Raw genomic sequence first — 22,600 nt, 5'->3', positions numbered from 1 at the left:
TAAATATAAAAGTAGTCTTGTTGTTAAAAAGTTTAAACAATAGAAAGTTATGGGTTATTTTGGCACATATTCATATGTGTTAAGAATAAATTTCATACAAATGTTATTACATAAACAATACATAACTTTTCTTAAATGGTAATCTTGGTAAAGAGATTTACATAGAATAACCTGAGAGGTTCGTTTTTAATTACCAAGAAAAGAAAGTTTGTTAAATCATTAAATTGTTTAAAACAAACACCTAGACAAATGAATAAAATGTTTGACAATGTTATGTTTTTAAAAAATGAATTCAAAATCAATAAAGTTGATAAATGTGTTTATATAAGAAATGCAAATAAATGTTATGCTAATTTATGTATTTATGTCAACAATATGCTTATTTTGAGCAATTGATTACATGATCAAGTCTACCGAGAAAACATTAACTAATAAGTTTGACTTGAAAGACTTGGGTGTTATAGATGTCATATGAGAAATAAAAACCAAAGGGCATCTAATGGTTTGGTATTGTCTAAATCTCATTATATTGAGAAAATCCTTGATAACTTTTCTAAGAGTGGTAATAACATTATGAAAACATAAATGGATATAAGTGTATATCTGTCTAGAAACAAAGATATGAGACTAGACCAATTAGAATATTATCAAATAATTGAGAACTTGATGTATGTTATGAACTACATGAGGTCTAATATTGCATACTCGGTTAACAAATTGAGTAGATTTACTAGTAATCTAAGTATGAATCATTGGAAAATAATAAATAGGATACTCAAATACTTGAGATACGCCTTGGAGTATAAGTTACATTATACTAGTTACCTAACAATGCTAGAAAGGTATAGTGATGTCAATTGGATATCTGATACTAAGAATTCAAAATTAACTAGTGAATATGTCTTCACACTCAATAAATAAGTTGCATCATGAAAACCCTATAAGCAAACATATATTAGAAGATCCATAATAGAATTAGAGTTTATTGCTTTTGATAAAGCTAAAAAGAAAGTCGTGTGGCTATAGAACTTGTTTGAGGATATTCCATATTGTTCAAAATTAGTCCCAACAATTTGCATCCATTATGACAATTAGTTTGGCATTGGAAATTATTATTTGCTACTTATTCATATGATAAAAGCTCTGATGGTTGCAGCATGATAAAAGGTGAGCTATGCTCTTAATGATTTTTATATCTTTGTATACCAAATAGAGTATAGAAAAATATTCTTAATGAAAGATCACCTAAATAAGTAAGAAATATGGTCATTTCTTTTAGAATTTAAACAAAAATATTGAATTCTCTAAAGCATTCATGAAACTAGAAGTTATTCAATGCCAAAATAAATATAACCGTAAGAACCAAAAAGAAACCTCTAAGTGAAGATCTATGTAAATATTATTGTTTTGGTTTATACGACAGGCTAAATATTTCAAAATTTTGAGTTCACTAATTAGCCGAGTAAATATGTTAGTATTTTATTGAAGAAGGCTTTATATTAAAACCAACCTATCTTATTATAACGATTCATCAAGTTAGTATTTCTCTATGAATCTTCAAGTTATTTTTACTACTCGTACAATTTCCATTCATGTGGGGGATTGTTGGGAAATTTTGTTAGAAATGGTTACTTGGCACATTTGAGGTTAAATTAAAAATGAAGTCCTCTTATTTTTATGGTTAAAAATTTATTAGAATCTAATTTCTAACATAAGCTTTTTAATATGAAAAATCAACATGATTTAAACAAATTATGGATGAATAAAAAATTAATCTCAATGAACCCTTGGTTATGTTTTTGGAGAAATCCAAAACCCTCAAAAACTTTATCCAATATAAAAAAGAAACAAGTTCATGTGGCTTATTTAGGGGGAATGTGAAGAGTTAATATTGAGACCAAATGACACCCAAGTTTTTAGTGGGAAGATGACCTAAGCAAAGTGGACTTTAGGTTTAAATCCACACTCGTGTGCGGCATAACTTGAATTAGCTTGTACTCGTGCCTTGAGCTTTAGGCCTGTGTTTGGATTTGGGTTTATGCTTGTTGTAAAATAATTTTTGGGCTCCAAAGATTTGTTTTTTTGCCAATTTAATTTTGGCATGTGTCTGGTTCACAAAGAATTGTTTCTTCCACCCTATTGTTTTGACTACCTCATGAATTTAAGAATCCAGTCGATATTTTCAGAACAATTTCTTTAGAACATGAATATTTTTTCCAGCTAAAAACATTTTATTTAAAGACAAAAAATTCAAGTTTAATTCTGATTTTATAGAGGTTAATTAAAGCTAATGATGGAGTGAATTCATTATGATTATTATTAGAATTAATTGTACCAGTTTTAGTTCCATAATTTATCTATAAAAAAGTGTTCATGGTTGGTTATTTTTGTTCCATAATTTTAAATATCATTTCACACCTAAATTTTCATCCAGGTTCCTTTGTTTTTTAAGCTTTATTTTTTATATAATTTTCCTCTTAATATAAAGCTTATGTTTAGTCATTATAAAGAGATTATTAAGTATTATTTTCTTGTTTTGTTGGATTTTGTTTAGGAATACACCTAAACAAGGTGATGATTTTGGGATCCTGAAAAGTTTATTGAAATCAATCATTTTGCATCAAGTAAGAAATAATAAAACCTTAAAAGATAAATAATTAATTTTTGACAACAACAAAATCTTTGCTCGGTTGTATTTCAAGAGCTTTAAGAAGTAAATGGCCTAAATTAGTTTTGTTTAAGTGTAAACTCTATACTTATTTCTATGCTTATTTTAGTATGTGTACTTAGAATTGTATTTTAATTTTTATACAAGTTTATATATATTTGCTTAATAAGCATGCTAGCCTTCATAATGATTACAAGCTCTTATTATATTTTGTAAATCTAAAACATGATGAATCTCGAAATGGAAAAGAAATAAAATGCAGGTTCCCCTGACAAGAAACAGGGGAGTTGGTTTCTGAAGAGATTTATTCCATGGATCACTACCTATAGATCAACAGTCTTACCCCTCTAGATTTAACATGACAACAGCAGTTAACAGTATCCTCAACTATTTTTTGCATCTGGCGAGCTTAAATCTTCTAAATTTGTATGGAAAGAATACAGGGATTAAGTGGGATGGTCTTTTTTGGCAACCAGAGGACCACAAGATGCCAAAAAGGACCACTTCAAGAGGGTTGTGTTCACCAAATATAGAGTGGTCCAAGGGAATGATGATAAACAGTCACAACATCCCAAATATATCTCCCAACAAAGGCAATGATGATATTAAACAAACATTACACACACAGCTAGTAATGAAAGCATTTAAGGTCCATGCAGTTCCTTTTGACCTTCTGTTTCTTCCCCAGCCAATCAGCGTATGCTGATGCTGCTGCCCTACCAGTTTCCCTCTCTCAAGTTGAGGATGGATCTGTGTTAGGCTCGACCTGTGTAGGCCACCGGATGTCTAAGTGGGCTGGTGTGTATTTAATTTAAAGGCCTGTGTTTTTGCTGTGTCCTTCCTGGCTTGTCTGGCCCAGGTTGGGCCTAGACTAAATGTTCCCTTTCATTTTTGTTTCTGTTAAGCTCTTCTGGTGCCATGGAGGAGGGGTTGAATATTTAGAAAGGGACCTTAAAACTCGAACCCACAATACCAGTTTTTAGAGAAAAACTCAACTGCTTAATCGAGTGGGAATGGCCGTCCTTCCTTTTATCTCGAATACTGTTTTAAATAAGAAAAAAGGATGCAAATCAACAATCATCCAGATAGTGCAAATTGACAGAGCCATATTGCTAGGTAATGAGGACAGCCGTCCCTATGTTACCAAGTCGTCACATCCAGATAGTTCCTCTACTCCATGCTATACAGATGGTCGCAAACTTGCATGGCTCAGACCCCAGAGCCCCTGTCAGAAACAGTGGAAAATTCATTACGCCATAACCAGGAAAGGAAAACTGTAAGGTATGTTTTCCATGGATCACAACGCACTACTATTAACAATATGATCCATAGTAGGAGGAGGCCTTGATCAAGCTTGGAGAAATGGAATGTGAACAGAACAACTAAAAAGAAATAGGATAGGCAGCTGGAAATCTGGGATTATTCTTAATTTAATATTTTTTAAAATTCAATTAAGTACGCATTTCTAGAAACACCAAGTTATACTGTATAAGAGAAAAAGAAAAGAATGAAATTAATATGTACGTGAAAACCCTTTCTCAGGTTTGGTTGGGACAGCAGTCAGCAAATGGTCTTCCATTACCTACTCATTCTCTTGCAAGCAAGCAGCAAAATGTTGAAAAGTCAAGAGTTGCTAGGTGTTAACTTCCGTATAAAGAGATAAGAGATAAGAGGCAAGAGAGCACTACGTACAGTAAGAAAATACTTGACTTGGCTAGAATGCTCTACATCTATACGCCAAAGAAATATCCAATGAGTATGAAGAACATTTGTAAACACAAAGACTGTAATCCATTATACCTTCAGCTTCCAGAAACTCACAATCATGCTTGATTTGCCTATAAAAGCAAACAATTAATGCTTGATTTGCCTATAATATTTGTTTTTATTTCAAACTATTGTGACAAGAAAGAAGAGCCAGAGTAATTGACATGCCTTAAGAGTTTTTCTCGGATCAATGGATCTAGGAAAAAACGAAAACCTGAGTCCATATCCTTTAATATGACGTTCTCTACGACCTTTCGATTTGTTTACTTTTCGTCCTTTCCATGAGCCTTTCAGGTCATAAACCCTGAATATGCTAGCATGTGGTGGAATAACTCTGGAATGAACAGCAAAGCAAACCTGCTCACAAAAAGTCATAATTAGGTGCAACTCAAAAATGTTAGTTCCAAAACACAAGGGAAGACTGGAATTTTTTTTTATCAGGTTTGACTCTTTCACTAGCTTTGTTATTTCACCAAGGCAATAATCATGAGTAATCACTGTGCAAACTACAGTGCTCATTGTAACTTCAAGTGAGATCGACATACAAGCAACAGCATCACCTTCACTTTAAGTAATCTAAATCAATGGACATGAAACTGCTAACAAAAACAAGAAATTCTTTGTTGGCTGGGTGGCCTAAAGTTATGTTTAGAGGACGCATTATCGTAAACAGTGACATGTTTTGTGAAAGTTACCGGAGAAGGCTGTTTTGTTTAGTGATGACACTTCCACGCATATAACCAAAAAAAAAAAGAAGCATTTTTTCTAAATCCACGAACATGAAATTAGTGTTTTGCATATGTGGATGAGACAAAAAAAAAAATTAATGAGATAAAACGGTGTACACATCGCTCCTGCAAATTACATGGTGGTGCATGAATCAATCAGACAACGCATGACCAACCATTTTCTAACTGGATTTTTTAACTGCCAAGATTGAGGCTTGAGAAGATATTTTTAAAATTTAAAGATTTGATGGTCTACATTTAAAAAAAAAAACTTTTAAAAATTCATGTAAAAATTTAAATGCAATCTAGTGGTTGGATAAAAAGTTTGGTTCTTTTAAGTCATTATTCTGTTTTGGTACGGTTAGACCTTCTTTTAAGTTTAAACATGTCCCACTAGTCCATAAATACATTTGTTAAGTCATTCACATTATTTGTTTAGGACATATCATTATCTAGTTGTGATACACTCACACCTAACTGCTTAGAATCATCTGTTATCGTAAACTTGATCATATCATTGACATTCATAAAACATATTTTGAAGAAAAAAAATCATAGAATTATGATTTTTATGTGAAATAATCAATTAATTCATACAACTGGATTAATCAGTCAACCGGTTGAACAAGAGAATTATCAATGAGGCTACATGTTAAGTTGTTGCGCATTATATTTAAATATCGTTATTCTGGAGTGCGATAGTTATATTGTTAGAAAACAGACAGGAAAAAAAGTATTGTTTCGTCAAAAAAAAATTAAAATAGTGTTATTCTGCAAATAGCAAAAATTTTTAAGGAAAAATCGTACAATTTTCAACTCCTTCCATTTGTGGGAGAAATTGGCATGTCAACATCGAGTTCTTGCCAAAATAAGGAGCAGCTAGTGAAGTCACGAGCATGGCACTGCAGGATAGGAACTGGTAGCATTGCTCTAGATTTGATCCAGGGATGGCAGAATTGCCAAATCCAGAAAAGGAACAGAAGCACCATGCCCCAAAATTTTCCCTGGGCTTGAAATTTTAATGAGATCATCAAAGCTATTGAACATAAAATATACTTGGTAACTTCTTCTAAAGGGCATGCTAGATATAACCAGTAAAAATTGGAGCTGGAAAAATGTCACGTTGAAACAACTCAATGTTAAGGACATATAAAAGCCAAAATGCAACAAATCCAGGTTGTAAATATGCATTCGATGCGTAAATCGACAAGAAACAGTTGAGGAACGTCTGTGATGAGGCCAGTGCCTGGATGAATCCTTGTTGAGTCACAAAAAGTCACAAAGTATTTATACAAAAGGTATTCTCGCGTAAAGAATAATATTCCCATTTTCATGAATTAGCAGAATTTGTTTGCAGGTACAATGTGTTAACTTTTCTGGAACTGATTTCATAATGATTGAAATTGAAGGGTAAACAGGCAAAAAGAAAAAAAAAAGGGAAAAATTCAGACATTTTTCAACACCAACACACTAAATTCATTAATTCAATAACAAATTATGGTGCCATCTCAATCCTAGGTTCAAAGCAAAAACCAGTAAAGAGCTGAAGAGGGAACCTCTTTGTCACTGGGCACTTTTGTGACCACTTCCATTGTTTCTGGTTAAAGTCAAAAACAAGAAGAGCTGGAGCCCCATAGCTCTGGATGTATATGAGATTATCCGTACCGCTACTTGCAAAAACATCATCCAACTCCCCAAATCCTTGGAAACACTTATGGGGCATTCGGGCAATCTCTTGCCAGTCCTTGCCATTTAGAACCCAGATGCCAATCCCCTTTATTATGTCAGGCCGGTCTTGTTTACCAATTCCTCCCACCATTACAAGCTTCTCATTCAAATTCATCAGACGGCCACAAGTAAGAGGACAAGGTACTTTGATAAAACTTCTTATCAACAAGCCATTAGAAGATCTGCTGGATAGATTGTATGTAATCAGACCATGACGGGTTTCTGGGGAGCCACCTCCTGCAGAATATATCAAAACGTATAAAAACCCACCACAGATTACACTCTCATCACCACCTCTCCATCCTGTCAAAACCTCTGTGCAAGAAGTTACCCACATCCTCGTATCAGAATCATAAATGTGGATAGAGAGATCCCATTGGAAAAAATTCCCAGGGACTTGCTTAGACTTCACAATTGAGATAGTATAACCATGTGATATCCGGTTCACAGAAATAGCAAGTGCACTGTAATCAGGAAATTTTAAACCTGGGGACTCCTGAAGCTTCCTGCAGTGTTTGGTGATAGGGTTGCAGACATACAACTCGCTTCTGGTGTCATTGTCCATGAAGGAAACCAAGCCACATGATGAAGCAATGAACCAATTAGATGTCTTGATGCGGGGAAGATCAATGCCATACCATTTTCGAAGGACTGGATCAAAGGCATAGCCAACAGGTTCATCTGAGCTTGTGAACATAAAATACCAAGGTTTTTGTGGCAGGACATGCGAGAAGTTCCATAAAAACCTCCTTGAACTAACAATCTCATGCCATCTTTTACACACACAGCCAGCTCTGAAGATGCTAGCAACGGGGAGACAAGCTAGGATTCGTTCTAGCAGATCATCAGGCAAGATTAAATCAACTGAAACAGCATTAACTTCTTTACTGCCTTCATCGCTAAGTTCAGAGAATGAATCAAATTCACCAATGCCCCTTGTTGAGTCCTCAAAACAATTAATTACCCAAGACGTTTCTCCCTCCATGATGAAAATAGAAGACACGATCAAAAAAGATCTGGGACAACAAAGATGGCGAGAGATGAAAATGAAAGAGACAAAATAATTTTGAAATGAAGATTAATGGGAATAAAAGATAAACCTCCTTGTTGCCAAATATGAGTTAATATAACCTAAAAATGCACTAAACCTTGGGAGATCCCAATTATAGCTCATTGAGTTAAACCACCAAACATGATAAAGAATAAAATCTAGAGATTGAAATACATGGCAATCAATCTGAAAGTTATGAACGTTGAACGATACTAGAATTCACAAATGAAAAAACAAAAGAACAAGTCTTGATGTGCTGCAGAAAGCTAACAGTATCTAAAACTAACACCACTTCCAGATTCAGAGATACAAAACCCCAATGTTTCCCCTACTGTTGAGAGAATAATGATTCTGAAACCTCAAACATAAGACATCAAAGAACAGAAATCAAAACATAATTCAACTAACTTACAGGAAGACAAGAATCAACCTTCAAGTTCACTGTCGCTCTACATCCAGATGCAGAATTGTGAAAAAACAAGACCCTATAGTGATGGTCTTAAGGGCACCTGCAAAGTTAGTAGGAACAGGATCATATGCTGTCATCCTTCCACATATTTCAGGTTATATAAATTCATCTTTAAAATATCCAACCACAGACCCAGAGTAAAGTCCAACTATTAACAAAAATCTCACGAAAAAAAAAACTGCAAAACTCCCAGCATCACCGGCCCAACAAATATGATAAAAAAAAGCCTAGATTTTGTCATACAAGGAACAAGTGAACATGAAAGCATACATTTTTAGCATGATCAATATGGTACTCAGCTTGCGGAGAACCAAGCAGGCCCATATAGATTACTTAACACGTTACTTTATACCCGGAAGGAAATACAGTGAAATTAAAAAACCTGACAGACCGGTTACCAAATCAAATGCAGAGCAAATTTTAATCCTCTGGATTTGAAACGACATCCATGGATGGATGTATCCCACATTAATAAAAAAAAAGATTGTTGCTTCAAAAGGCCAACGGCATTTAAAGAGGATAACATGTAAATGAATCAATTGATCTAAAAAAAGACACCAACTTGTGTTTCTTTCAACACAAAAACAGCCTTTTTTCATGGTTATCAAACCCTACTAAAACTGCTGTGGTGAGCCAATAAAAAACAAAAATGATGTTAGGTAAGATTAGGCCATGCTTATCTATCAATCAAAACATCAAAACCCCACTTCGAAACTAAAATTAAAGCACACAAATAGATCACTATAAACCCATTAAAGATTTCCAGGAACAGACAAAAAAGAAGAGAACTTCCAAGAAATCAAGCCCCTTACCTCGTTTAAGGCCACCAACACTCTATCTTCCCAGCCAGGTCTTGCCAGATTTAACAGGGGGAAAAATGGCATAAAAAGAAAGAAGAAACTTAAAAGAGAGAAAGGCAAAAAAAGGAGTGACACCTTGATAGAGGAAGCAGTAAAAGAGAGTATTAAAAGCAGATAAAGAGAAAACTGAAATGAGGGTATGTGAAGGTCTTTTCCTCTAATGGTAGAGAAACAATGAAATGGGTCACTCCAGATTTGGCTGGCAACCCGTGCCAAAGAAACCCATTTTACTGTTTTAGAGAGAAAAGAGAGGGGTTTTTTTATTTTTTTAGTGTGGTTTTATTTTATTTTATTTTATTTTATATTCTTTTATATGTGTATATATATTATAATAAGAAAAACGATTGGCGGAGATTAAAAGGTACGTTTGGAAATAAAAATTGTTTTTAAAAAAAATTATTTAAAAATATATTAAAATAATATTTTTTATTTTTTAAAATTATCGTATCAAAACATAAAAATAATTAAAAAAAATCAAAATTTCATTTAAAAAAAAAAACCAGTGCGACTTTTGAAGTGAGAAGGCCTTTTTTCTTCAGAGTGTGGGTGTGTTTTTTTTGGCAAAGGGAGACAAGGGGAAGGGGCGTGGTGTGTATTTGAGGCGTTATTCAAGCAACTATCGATTTTTAATGAGTAGTAGAAAGAAGAAAACATTTGGATTTTGACTCGCTCATCAACCTCCGCAATTTTTTTTTACTTTTTTTTTTCATTTTTTTTCTTTTCTACAAGTACATTTTAAGACTTTGGTTGGACTCTTTATTTAGGATCTTTTTTTATTATTATTATTTTCATTATTAAAAGACCTATTGGATATGGATTATACAGTGGTTAGTGATGCCAAACTACCCTGGTTAACACACGAATTAGTAAGATTTATATTTCATATAAATCCTTGGAGTTTAGTTTAATTGTAAGATTTTGGGTTTGTTTTTTTAAAAATCATTAATTATTTTAGAATTGATGGAGACTTATATAGTCATTAATTTTAAAATTTTAAAAGATTAATCGAGATACTTGTGAACTCATTCGGACACATGTTATAAATAAATAAATATATAAAATAAATACATGCTAAGCACCAGTACATGCTAAACAACTTCAACCATATGAAATATATATATATATATATATATATATATTTCATATGGTTGAATATATATGTGTGGTTGAAGTTGTTTATCATGTACTGGTAAAATTCACGACAGAGCCATATTTGATCTCTTCCGACTGTAGGTAAACATAAAAATTAGTTTATACGGGGTTCCTTTTCTTCTCTCTTGTCTCGTTGGAAGCACGATGACCTTCCTTCTGGGCCTTGTTTACCTCACTAAAATCCGATCATGTCACAGGTCAAATCTTATTCTCAACCACCATTGCCAGTTTGCAATTTGCAAATCAGCGAGCAGAATCTTTTGGCCTCGTCATCGACGACGCTCAAATCATAGCACTGCTTCAATTATTCATGCATGTCTGCATTTAAAAATTGCATTGCGTTACGTTTGATCAGCTGGGATTGGAGTTTCTGGTGCTGTTAGTCGGATTCTTTGACTTAATCAAGGCTGGGAATTGCAAAAAGATTGCTTGACCAGGTTTTGAATTTAATTAGTAGCTAAACCAGCTTGTTGAATCATACAATAATCATTTATGGGGACACAAGCATCTCTTGCTTGAGTGTGCCCGTTCAGAAGAGGTTATACAACAGGATTATTTATAAGATAGTGCATGCCAGTGGGGTAGTGCTGGCGATGTTAACATTGCAGTTTTTGCCTTCTTTTTCTTCTTTTTTCTCCCCCTGGCTCCTTCATGTTTGCCCAGCAGCTTTTCTTCTTTTTTTTATCGAGCGGTGATCATAAGAAGACTTCGAAAGACAAAACAAGGGGAGGGATAGAACATATCAAATTAGAATATGCTGTTCCTTAACGAATTTCTATGGGTACAAGCAGCACAATTAATGCTGCAAACATATTGGAATGCTAATAATATTGCATTCTCTGAAGCATAATACTAACAAAAATGGATTGCTGATCACTTTATGATGCCACTAATGCGTGGTGCGTGGAGCCAAGTTAATATATATATATATATATAGCGAGAGAGAGAGAGAGAGAGAGAGAGAGAGAGAACATGGACACAAGTAGGGATTGGGGAAAATGGCTCGCCAGAGAAACCAAAGGATGAAAAGCATGTGGGCGTTGACTCTTTAACGTCTGGCATGGACCTTTCTATTTTGTACTTAAGAGAGCTGAAAATTAAAAGGTTAGTGGCAAGACCACCATAGCACCTAGTTCAGCCAGCCCACCATGGTCACGTTAAGTCGTGTCACCTCGCATGATTTTATAATTCCTTGCTTTTTCCCCTTTAACGAGTTTTAATGTGTCTAATTTGTCCGTTTATGTCTAGATTTTGTTGAGGAAAACTCACCAAATGTTTCATCTGAAGCATGAAGTCATGGAGGACATGATTGTGGTGGTAACCCAGCGTTGAAAAGGATGTTCTTCTCACAACTCACCCTAGTGGGATTAACTGTTCATGTTATGAGTAGCTTTTATCCATGAAAACCCATTGGGTTAGAACTCTTCATCTTTTTTGGGTCTGTCTGTGGCTACCTTTGCCACAGCACACAGCACAAGATTGAATTATTAGGGTGGGTTTATTTTCACTTCTGCTTTTGTGTTAGCAAAAAATCAAGAATAAAAATATCAAATTCATGCTTTTGATGTTGCTGATCTTGCTTTCAGTGGTGGGCCTCGCCATTAAAAACAAAAACAGCAGCAAAAACGAACATACATTTAAACTTGATTGAGATGTTTATCTAATTTTTGAATTAGGTTACTACAAATTAGACCCCAACCTAAGATTAAATCATTAAACTGATAGAGGGACATGCGATTAACTAAGCAAAATTTTTTATTCCTACACTTGAATTACAAAACCATAACGTCAGTTATAGAACTGATTAAAATATAGATGTCTTTGTTCGATTTTTTTATTTTTTTTTACCAATTTCTGTATTTTTTTATGATTACAGAAACTGGTAGAGATGAACATGTTAAACCAGGAGAGATTGGGGAGAAAGTGGCAAGATTTTAAAGTTTGAGGACTGATTTGTTGATAAATATATAGTTAAAGACCAATTTGTAACGATCCTCTAGAATTTCTTTCTGTCCCGGTGTGTTAAGGACAATCTCGGCTCTGTCAAGCACCGGGTTTTAGCCGTCTATGGAAACCATTGTAAGATGGCTACCATAAATCAAGCCTGTGTATTCGCATGCATGGTTAGATCCGTTACTGTCGTTAGCAAATATCCAACACAAAAGGCAAAGAAAAACAAGAAGCAAATATATACTTAATTCTTTTTGTTACAATAGCATGGCTGGGGATACCATCTGCGCCGCCCAGGAAGTTAATTATACCGTGCTCTGAACCTGATTTTAATTGTATTTTTTAAAAAATTAATTATTTTAATTTTTTTTTATATTTTTGTATTGTTTTGATATCAAAAATAATTTTTTAAAAATAAAAAAATATTATTTTAATATATTTTTGAATAAAAAAACTCTAAACCACGATCATTACTACACTTTCAAATAACCTTTTAAAAACCACTCCTCGGCATTCCATGCACTGTCTATGGGGCGTGAGGACATTCCACACGCAAGCAAGTTTTTTTTAATTAATATATAACAATTTTTATAACAATTATATTATTAAAAAAAAATCTAATATGAAAAGTCACAAAAAACCCTGGCCATGGCTATAAAAAAATATATTTTAAAAACAAATACATCTTTTTAATGTTTTAAAATAATTAAAAAGATGATAAAGCTTCTAGATTCGAGATTTTACTTTTAATAGCGATTAAATAATTTTTTTTATAGTTTAACGTGGGTGTCCGGGTCAGTTTGCGCGCACCTCGACTAATCTCATGGACCCTAAAGTTAACGACCATGTAAGCCTCGAGTGGCTATCATATGAGTAACCATAAGGTTCAAACCTGAGACTATAGAGAAAGTAAATCTTTTAATCTCAAACTCTTATAACTGTGACACCATAGATGGTTAGGATTAAATAATTTTGTTCCGCTGAATAAATGTATGGAGACCTTAGTACCCTGTCCAATACGTTTTTTCATCATTTGAAAAAGACTAGGCAAAATCATTACTTCAATAGTGTGTGTAATCCATTACTGTCGTTAGCAAATATCTAACACAAAAGGCAAAATCATCACTTCAATAGGGCTTGGGGACCTTTCATATGTGGACGAGTGTGCCACGTTTATTTAAAATAATATCTATATTAAATTAATTATTAAACAATTTCTCTAACAACTATATTATTATAAAAAAATTCCAATATAAAAAGATATAAAAACCCTTGAACCATAGCTGTAAAAATTTTGATTTTAAAGAAAAATACATCTTTTTACTATTTTAAAATAATTAAAAATACAATAAAGCTACTCGATTGAGATTTATGAGATTTTGTTTTTAAAAATGATTGAATAATTTTCATATCCTGAATAAATATATAAAGACTTTATTACCTCTTCCAATATATTTTTTCATAATTTTTACTTAGCAAAATCATCATTTGTCTGTTTGGAAATATAATGTAAATCGTATTATATTAAATTTTAAAATTTTAAAAATTAAATTAAATTTTTTTTATGTTTTCAAATCATTTTGATGTGCTGATGTCAAAAATATTTTTTAAAAATAAAAAATATATTATTTTAATATATTTTTATATAAAAAATACTTTAAAAAACAACCACTACACCCTAAATAATGTTTAATCCATGGTAAATTTACTCTTGTTCCATGTGTTTGAGCTGAGAAATAACAGTTTTTCTCTAAATTTAATGTAAAAGAGAATCATTAGGAACTCGTGGGATGAGTAATCACGAGTAGGATTTGTAGAAATATTAATCAAATTTTAAAGAATGTAATTTAATTTATCAGATTTTAAATTTATTATTTAGATATTATCAGTTTAAGTAGTATAAATTTAATATATATATATATATATATATATATATATATATATGTCAATCAAAGTTACACTGAAGTGCTAGTAGCAGTCTTGTGCATTGTGCAATACTGTGGGCCTGTACAGAGTGAATTGGACATGTGTGGGAGACGGGATTTCCGTCACTTGCATGCATGCCAGTCAAATCATCAGATCCCTATCTTAAGCAACCTCTGCTAGGCTACAATCGACATAATTATACATAAATGTTCTCACTTCTTTAACTTTTGTAGTTGGACGTCTTAACTTTTTTATTTTTATCAATTGAGTCCCTCTCTCAACAAGAGCACGGTCTATCGGATCCCTTATGCAACTTATATAATTTTTTTCTATTTAGATTAAATTTATTTATTTAGATTATTGTGATTATACAATATTAATAAAACCCTAACCTTCTTTTCTTTTATTTTTATATTTTTCTTTATATTTTTATATTTTTCTTTATATTTTTTAATTATTTTACATGATATCAAAATATAATTTCACGAAACGATCACGAAACGAGACTTAATTTCAATTACGGCTTTCACGATATATTAATCTTAACTCTGATCTTATCATTTGAGATATTCATATGTTAAAAAGAATATGATCTGTTAAGTTTAAACTTGAATGACATGTCAACTAGAGGATGACATGAATGTCAAAACCTTACCAGAAAATCATGACAGAAATGACGACTCTTTAGATATTCATGCACAGATTAAACCAGAGAACACACATTTACAACCCATATTTTATGCTCAGATATTCTAAAGGGTGACCTTTTAAACTTAGCAAAACAGTGCTCATCTTTCATATATTTGTTCGTAGGTATACCATTCTTTCCGTCTGACATTAAAAAGGATTTCTGGACAAAGAAGGTTAATTTATCTTCAAAAACCGTTGTTTTCTTGCAAAAATAGGCATTCATATTATAAAACATTAATAGAATTTAGATGGAGGGACCTAGTTGAAAAGTTTTAGATAAAATAGGTATAGAATTGTTAGGAAGGGGATTTCAATTAAAAATTGGTTACAGCTTGGTGGTTTAATTTATAATTGATCATGGATGAGGGACTCGATAAAAAATTGGTTATTATTTGGAGACTGAGAGTCCGTCGGTATTAAATTTCAACTTCCTTCGTGGAAAAACACAACATCGAACAACAGGCATGCATGAGATTACCATTTGTTTAATGACCAAAAACCCACAGAACATTTTGTAGCCCATCACGTTTTAGACAGACAGTTCGCCTGGAAAAAGCTTCCGGTGGTCTTCTAGCACGAGGATGATGGGAAATGGAGGACAGGTCATGGTCAGGCTGGCCGCTCACGGATTAAGGAAAAAGGAAGAGGTTATTATATTCGTCTCCAAGCATGTCTTTTTGTTCGAAATATTAAAAATAAATAATTTCTAAGCATGTCTTTTGATGTCAGTTTGTTGTGTACACTGAGAATTAGTTTATTTTAGATATTTCTTCACGTCAATTTGATATTTTTTTTAAAAAAATAAATATTCTTGACTATTAAAAATTGCGGTGAAAACACAAAAAGACAGCAATAAGATCATAAAGAAAAAAAAAATAACTGGAAATAAGTTAAAACACAAATAGCACCAAAACTTTATTTTATTTCTAAAATATTAAATCGGTCGGCCAAGTCTACTTCGTACAATATCTTTTACTGGCTAGAAAAATCAACATAAACTATAAAACAAAATTAAAACATTAACACAGAAAGAAAATTAACACAAAATCCAAAATAAAATAATAAATTCATAAATCTATTTAACAAAAATAACAAAATTGATTCAAGAAGCAACTTCCAGATCTTTAAGTGGTAAAGTGGCTCCTTTTATAAAAACATCATGTAGAATATTTTATAAGAATTTAAACTTCATTCAACACGATTAAATTTATAGTTATAATTATTTTAAATCACTATCCTAGTGTAATATGGCTAGGTCTTTTCCTAACTCTAGACTTGCCTTACTAGTTTATAAAAGCATGTGTTAAGCAGCTCACATGGTTTGTTTGGAGATATAATTATACAGAACACTTTATCTCTGCAAATCAGACTATATTATTAATTTTTAAAATTTTAGAATGCTGAAATTGCTGAATAGCATATAATTTTATGTTATTTTTAAAAAATAAATTCATGCGTGAATTCATAATTTTGTCAATTGGCTCTTCACTTCATCAAGATTTTTTTTTTTTTTTGTCTTTTCACACTACACCATGGTCTTCCATATCCCATGTGACCGGGTGTTCAGAGTGCCCAATTCTGTCTTCCTCCGAGGCATCAAGCTGTGCCAAATCGCCCTCAACAAGTCTAGCTTACCACTCATCAATTCAACACATATATTAGGCTAACATGCGCAACTTTTATTTTTTCATCATCACCACCTACCAAGATGATCTCTAGATGCTTTTTTTATTGGGCAATCTCTCTTGTCATAAAACCACCACCAATTTTTAATCCAAATATTAACAATTAAACTGTATCGATGCTTCCAAAATGATCAAATTGCTAGAAAACAATCCCAAAATCATCCTGATCACGTTTCAGAAAGCTCTGATTTGATAAAAAAAAAAATCTGGCTTGATGAGTGGATCAAATTTCATGACAAATCCAATTGCACATAGATCTTTTGACTCGCACTCCACTCCGCTCGACTTGACTAAACATCACTTGGCTTGATTAGATGACGTGGCTGGTGGGTCCTACCTGATGACGTGTCAAAAGAAACTGAAAATTGACTGAATAGTGATGCGGCATGCTGACTTGTTTGGGCAAAACTTTGACCAGCCCGTATATGAAAAGTCATGCAACTTCTCTCTCTTACACACAGATATATATATATATATCAGGAATGCTGTTTGGGGTTCCACTCGTGGATTCATTGATTACGTGGTAATTAGTTATTAAAAAAATCTGATTTTTATTTTATTTTTTTACTTTAAATTAATTTTTTTTATTTTTTATATTAATGTCAAAAATAAATTTTAAAAATAAAAAATATTATTTTAATTTATTTTCAAATAAAAAATATTTTAAAAAGCAAAATAAAATAAAATTAGAAACATCTTTGATGTTTTGGCACTATATAAAACCTCCCAAAAACCTGAAAGAATTTCTCGATCATGTTAAACAACTGAAGGAGTTTCCCTTCAATTTTAGCAGGTGAGATTGGCAACATAAGCAAAACTTCGTTAAATTTAGAAACTTGTTTGCAATTCGTTGGGTTTTTTTCTTCTCTCGTGAATGCACTTATATGCATACAAACGACTGGTATCCGCATGATTGGAAACAAGTGTAGACATGGGGGAACAAAACGAATATCGCAATAAAATCACATGGGACAGTATAAACATCCTTTTTCCAGACACCAATTATCGCTGCGGGGTAATTATTTGGAGACCAGGTTACTTAGGATAGGAGCTAAGAAACAAACAAAAGAAAGAAGAGACAATCACATCATAAGCCCATTGACCTCAAATCGCCATAATTGTCTCCCAGTGACCTTTTTCCTTGTAGTTCATCTCAAATCCAAGGCACTATCAGCTACAATGGTTAATTCTCTTTTCACCGGGATCAAGAACAGGGGAGTTAAAAGGTTTTTGACATCAAGTGTTAAGTTGTAACAGAGGAGGAGGTGAAAATGAGAGAGACACAGACGTCGAGAGGATTGCAGTATACGGGCGCAAAATTTGGAGAAATAGTCAGAGAGGCCACGAAAGAGACAAGGAGACCCAGGGCCGTTGCGTCAGATATCAAATCCATCCCTCCATCCGATGAAAATGAAATACAGCTCCTACTTCCTAGTTTCTATTCCCACTACTATACGAATCACGATTTACCGAACACTGATTTACGATCACCTCCAAAAAAAAAAAAAAAATACATTGTCGTGGGTGGGTGGGTGGCTGGCTGGCTTTTGTAGCGGTGCTAAATAGTAATTATCATTTACTTATCAAATCAATCACATCGTGTTCTGTGCAATACAACTGCCACTGGGGCAACCTGTATGCACCAGCATGCTATGCTGCCTTCTCTGCTCCCCTCAGCACGTCTGATTTTCTTCTACTTTGTCACCTGCGCTTTTTCCTCCCTTCTCCCTAAATTTTTCCCCGTGAATGGACCACATGTTTGCTTTGTTTTCTCTTGGGTTAATAATTTACTGAAACCAGCAAAAAAGATTGAGGATTTTGAGGGGGTATAATAAGTTTTTTTAATATGTTTTTTATTTAAAAATATATTTAAATAATATCTTTTTAGTTTTTAAAATAGTATATCAAAATAATTTAAAATATAAAAAAATTAATTTTAAATAAAAAAAATTCAAAATTTACCCTTTTTGGAAATGTGTGTTTCTAAAGAGTTCCATAAAAATTTGAATTTTTTTATTTAAAGCTAAATTTTTTTATATATTTTTAGATTATTTTAATATACTAATTTTAAAAACTATAAAAATATTATTTTAATATATTTTTAAATAAAAAATACTTATTTTCAAATACCCAGCAGCAATCAGGATGAAAGAGTTGAAAACCTTGTCAATCCGATCCTGGTTTATAATGGGCTATCAGAATAAATCAAAGGATAGAGGTGTCCATTGGCATCATCTAGGCCATTTTCCAAATGGCTCATCACTGTTGAGTCTTCTTTCTCATTTAATCATGGCAGCAAAATCAACCGAATAAAGAACTGTCAGCTCCTTGACTTTGAAGCCAACCATAACTTTCCAAGATACGAAATCAGACCACCTTAACATGAGCCAGCCCATCGGGTTAACTACATGACCAAATTATGACGTTTCATCACTTACTTACCAAATTGGACTCTCATTCGGTTGGCTGAGAGTCCAACCTGATTTCAGAGTCCACCGCTGCGGAGACTACAGGTCTGTTTAGAAATACAGAAGAGATTATATTATTTTTTAAAATATTTTTTATTAAAATAATATTTTTTATATTACGGCATCTAAAAAACTAATAATAATTTAAAATAAAATAAAAAATTTCAAAATCTTTCAGAATAGAGATTTTTATGTACTTCAGTTGAAAGGGTGCAGTGGAGAGATCAAAAGCAGTGAAAAAAGGTCTCTAATTATTACTAATTAGCAATTGCTGATTGTTTCTCACAAATCAAATTCCAACACCACCTCTGTTCATTTTTAAAAAGGTCAAAATACCAGCACCAGCACCAGCACCAATAGACAAGGAAATATTTGAAATATAACCGCTAGGCAACGGCTACAAAATTCAAAATCATGTACAGCATCAAGAAACAAAGCACCAGAGAGAGATGACCTCCACCGTTGACCGGTTTTTGCCTTGATTCACCTTGGAGGATGTCTGCCACGCAACAGCTCTACTTCAGTTTCAGCTAGACCCTCTTGTTCAGAAACTCAAAATCTCCAAACCTCTCTCGAAAACAATCTCGACCGCTAATCAAAAATCATGATTAGTTCTCCTTCTGTGGCTCACCAAAGGACTGAAGGTTCTGTTCAGACAAACAAGGAAGGAGCCTCCTCTGCATCAACAACCCACACAACAAACCTCCACCGTCTGATGAAGACCTAACAAGATTGGTCCCTGCAAAATCCCCAACCCTATTCCAATCCTTCAACACGGTTGATGCTGTTGACGATGATGAAGTCGTTGAATCAGTACCGTCTGATAAATCTCCCGATTCACCACAAGAGTGATTAACATCCTCGCCGACTGAACTCTTCGTGTCACGCTGTCGCTCCTTCCGCCGCCGACGGATACTCTCTCCCATAAGATCACGAAATCCAATCGCCGATGCTCCATGCAATGCCCAGAAATCAGAGCCGTCGATCACGTTCGCTCCAATATTAATCACGCCGTGGAATCTTCCAGAAGGACGGCGAATTTGGAGAGCGATACAAGAAGGCATGGTAATCGCGGCACTTGGGGTAGAAAGCCGGAGATTACCGACAAGAAAACGGACGGTTCCAATCAGAGCGTCACGGATGCAACCGATGGCGTATATTTCGATGGAGACACCTGAGGTTTCACTGGATAGGTATTCCGGCGTGACCTTGAAGAGGAATTTGTCATTCCAGGTAGGGTTTTCGGACCCCACTCGATCTGTTCGTGTTCGGAGCTTGGTTGAAGGGTCAATCCAAACGATGGCGTATGTTTGCATCCGGCGTAAATTAGCAGATGGCGGTTTTAGACCTTGTGCAGAAATCAAGTTGATTTCTAGAACCTTCATCTCCATGTGAGTCTCTCTTTAACTTTCTTGTTTCTGTTTTGGTCTCTTTCTTGATTTTTTTCCCTAAGGATAGAGCGGTTGTGATTTGATCAAGAAAGCGAAAATCATGGTTTTCTTAGTTTCTAGATTTTTCTGAGAAATGGACGGTCAGTATTTGATCAGGAAAGTAGAAAAAGGGATTATCAGTGGAGGTTAGAAACAAGAAAGAGAAAGCAATGGCGAGACATGGTGGTCGCTGCAAAGGATTTGCAGCGGAGATGGGCGTGTGGGAGACACACTACAACGAGGGGAAATGATTAGAGAGAACTTAATTTGGATATTCTGGGCTTTTATTTGGTGAAATAGAATGGGCTGGGCTTTATGTGGCCAGATGTCCCTTTTTATTGGGCATGTTGGGTTATTACCAATAAGCTGCTTCCAAACGAAAAGACAAGCGTCCATGAGAAAAAAGATTAAGTTACCCCCAACCCCAGGTAAACGAGCTGTCGCCTACCTTTGCTCCCTAGTGGACGACACCACGCTTCTCATTTACCGTGCACACCACGCTTCCTGACTTCACTGTCCTAGAACGGCGATGCGAGGTCTCATGCGAGATATATAGAAGCACATGTCTTTGGAAATGTAGTGCTGAGTTCAGTAGCGACCATTAGTAACGATTTAGAGGGTTCGTCTACCGAAGTAATGCATGCAGAAGTTCCAAGATATGATTAAATGCACATCTGTCAATTGATTTATCAGGTTGGGCTGCATAAACACACAAATTTCTTGCGGGAAGAAATAGGAATAACAATAACAAAATATACTAAAAGGTACATTACAGAAGCTCTACATCCTTGTGGATTGTAATCATGGAAGTTCGGTTTTGCTCTATATGCCATAAAAAAATGACTAGCTGGTGAGGGTAGTGGAGGTCTTTTTATGGTTTTTGAAGAGTAAAAGTACGATAATACCCTTGATGCCAAAAAAAATCAGGCTTGACGTCTAGGGGTATTTTTGCTTTTTGCTCTTAATTGAACAATGTCATTACTAAAACGCCTCTCTAAAAAAAACCTTATTTTAGTTGACGAACATTTTCATCATTTTAACCTTGATTTTTTTGTTTGTTTGTTATTGTTAGGTGAGATTAGAGAAGAATTACACTTTAATATTTAATAAATATTAAAAATAATTGACATGTAAGACACATGTGTCAATGCATGAAAGGTGGTTATGATCTTAGGATGGCGCATGCAGCATCATCTAGAGGTTAAACAGTGGTTTCCAGGGCGGTGTCTAAATTCTCTCGGCTGCTCCTCCATCCTTAGTAGGTGTGTCCTGAACGAACATATGTTTTAACCCTGATAACTCTTTTTTTCCCCATCTTTCTCTTTTCTTCTTGATTTTTGCGACCGGCCATCCAGATTTTCAAGGCTGCCCCTCAATTGTTTTGTCTTTGGATTTAGCCCTTATTTTTTTGGTTTATAATTTTTATTCTTGATCCTCTTGTAGAATTTTGATTTTTTTTCAATTTCATCTTTCAATTCCAATTTGCAATGTATTGTTTTTTTCCACTTTGGTCCTCGTTCTTTTGATTTCTGATTATTTTTCTTAACCCTATTATGCAAGTTTTATTGGTTTTCAATTTCACTCCTTAATCTAGATTTATAGTGTGTGTGTGTGTATTTTAATTTGATCCTAATTCTTTTTATTTTTTTTTGTAAAAATTCTTTTTCTTTTAATTTTACTCTTCAATTAAAGATTTTTAGTTGCCCTCTAATTTATTTTGTATTTCTATTTTTATCCTCGTTCTTCTAGTTGCTATTTTTTTTTATCATTTTGTATAATTTTTTTTCAATTTCATTCTTTAACGTTTGATTTATTAGGGATTGAATTTCATGGTTTTTCTATATATGGTGTTTCTAAAATGATGATCTGGGTCACAAGTTTAAAAAGTTAATATGGTTGACATTTTTTTTTTGCTTTTTTTTATTTTATTGTTTGATATTTTTTTTTAAAAAGAAATTGCATTTTAGTTTTCTTTCATTTATTTTCTATTGAATTATCTTGGTTTCAAGACATTGATCATAAGCTTTG

General features: G+C 33.6%; 2 protein-coding genes across 6 annotated transcripts; both read right to left on the bottom strand.

Moving 5' to 3' along the window:
* Positions 1 to 6,464: 6,464 nt before the first annotated feature.
* Positions 6,465 to 9,513, bottom strand: LOC7457374 (F-box/kelch-repeat protein At3g61590). 5 transcript variants are annotated; one of them, XM_006386559.3, is made up of 3 exons: positions 9,224 to 9,513; positions 8,373 to 8,451; positions 6,465 to 7,907 (listed from the first exon to the last, which is right to left on the bottom strand). In XM_006386559.3, the coding sequence occupies exon 3, from the start codon at positions 7,874 to 7,876 to the stop codon at positions 6,659 to 6,661; it is 1,218 nt and encodes a 405-aa protein (XP_006386621.1). In that variant the 5' UTR covers positions 7,877 to 7,907; positions 8,373 to 8,451; positions 9,224 to 9,513; the 3' UTR covers positions 6,465 to 6,658. The 5 variants fall into 5 exon arrangements, with proteins under 5 accessions (XP_006386621.1, XP_002301389.1, XP_024451563.1 ...); XM_002301353.4 differs by having other exon boundaries at positions 8,355 to 8,451; positions 9,224 to 9,512; XM_024595795.2 differs by lacking the exon at positions 9,224 to 9,513 and adding an exon at positions 8,682 to 9,210 and having other exon boundaries at positions 8,355 to 8,451.
* A 9,863-nt stretch (positions 9,514 to 19,376) lies between these two features.
* Positions 19,377 to 21,100, bottom strand: LOC7457373 (uncharacterized). Its single transcript, XM_024594985.2, has one exon. The coding sequence runs from the start codon at positions 20,531 to 20,533 to the stop codon at positions 19,751 to 19,753; it is 783 nt and encodes a 260-aa protein (XP_024450753.1). The 5' UTR covers positions 20,534 to 21,100; the 3' UTR covers positions 19,377 to 19,750.
* Positions 21,101 to 22,600: the final 1,500 nt, after the last annotated feature.

This window comes from Populus trichocarpa, chromosome 2, assembly GCF_000002775.5.
Source record: "Populus trichocarpa isolate Nisqually-1 chromosome 2, P.trichocarpa_v4.1, whole genome shotgun sequence".
Taxonomy (NCBI): Eukaryota; Viridiplantae; Streptophyta; class Magnoliopsida; order Malpighiales; family Salicaceae; genus Populus; species Populus trichocarpa.
Note: the sequence above shows the minus strand (reverse complement) of the source record. Positions and strands in the feature narration are given on the sequence as shown.

Bases quoted from the DNA above. Each gene is read 5' to 3' on its own strand.
- LOC7457373 (XM_024594985.2), bottom strand. From the start codon at position 20,533: ATGGAGATGAAGGTTCTAGAAATCAACTTGATTTCTGCACAAGGTCTA.
- LOC7457374 (XM_052450651.1), bottom strand. From the start codon at position 7,876: ATGGAGGGAGAAACGTCTTGGGTAATTAATTGTTTTGAGGACTCAACA.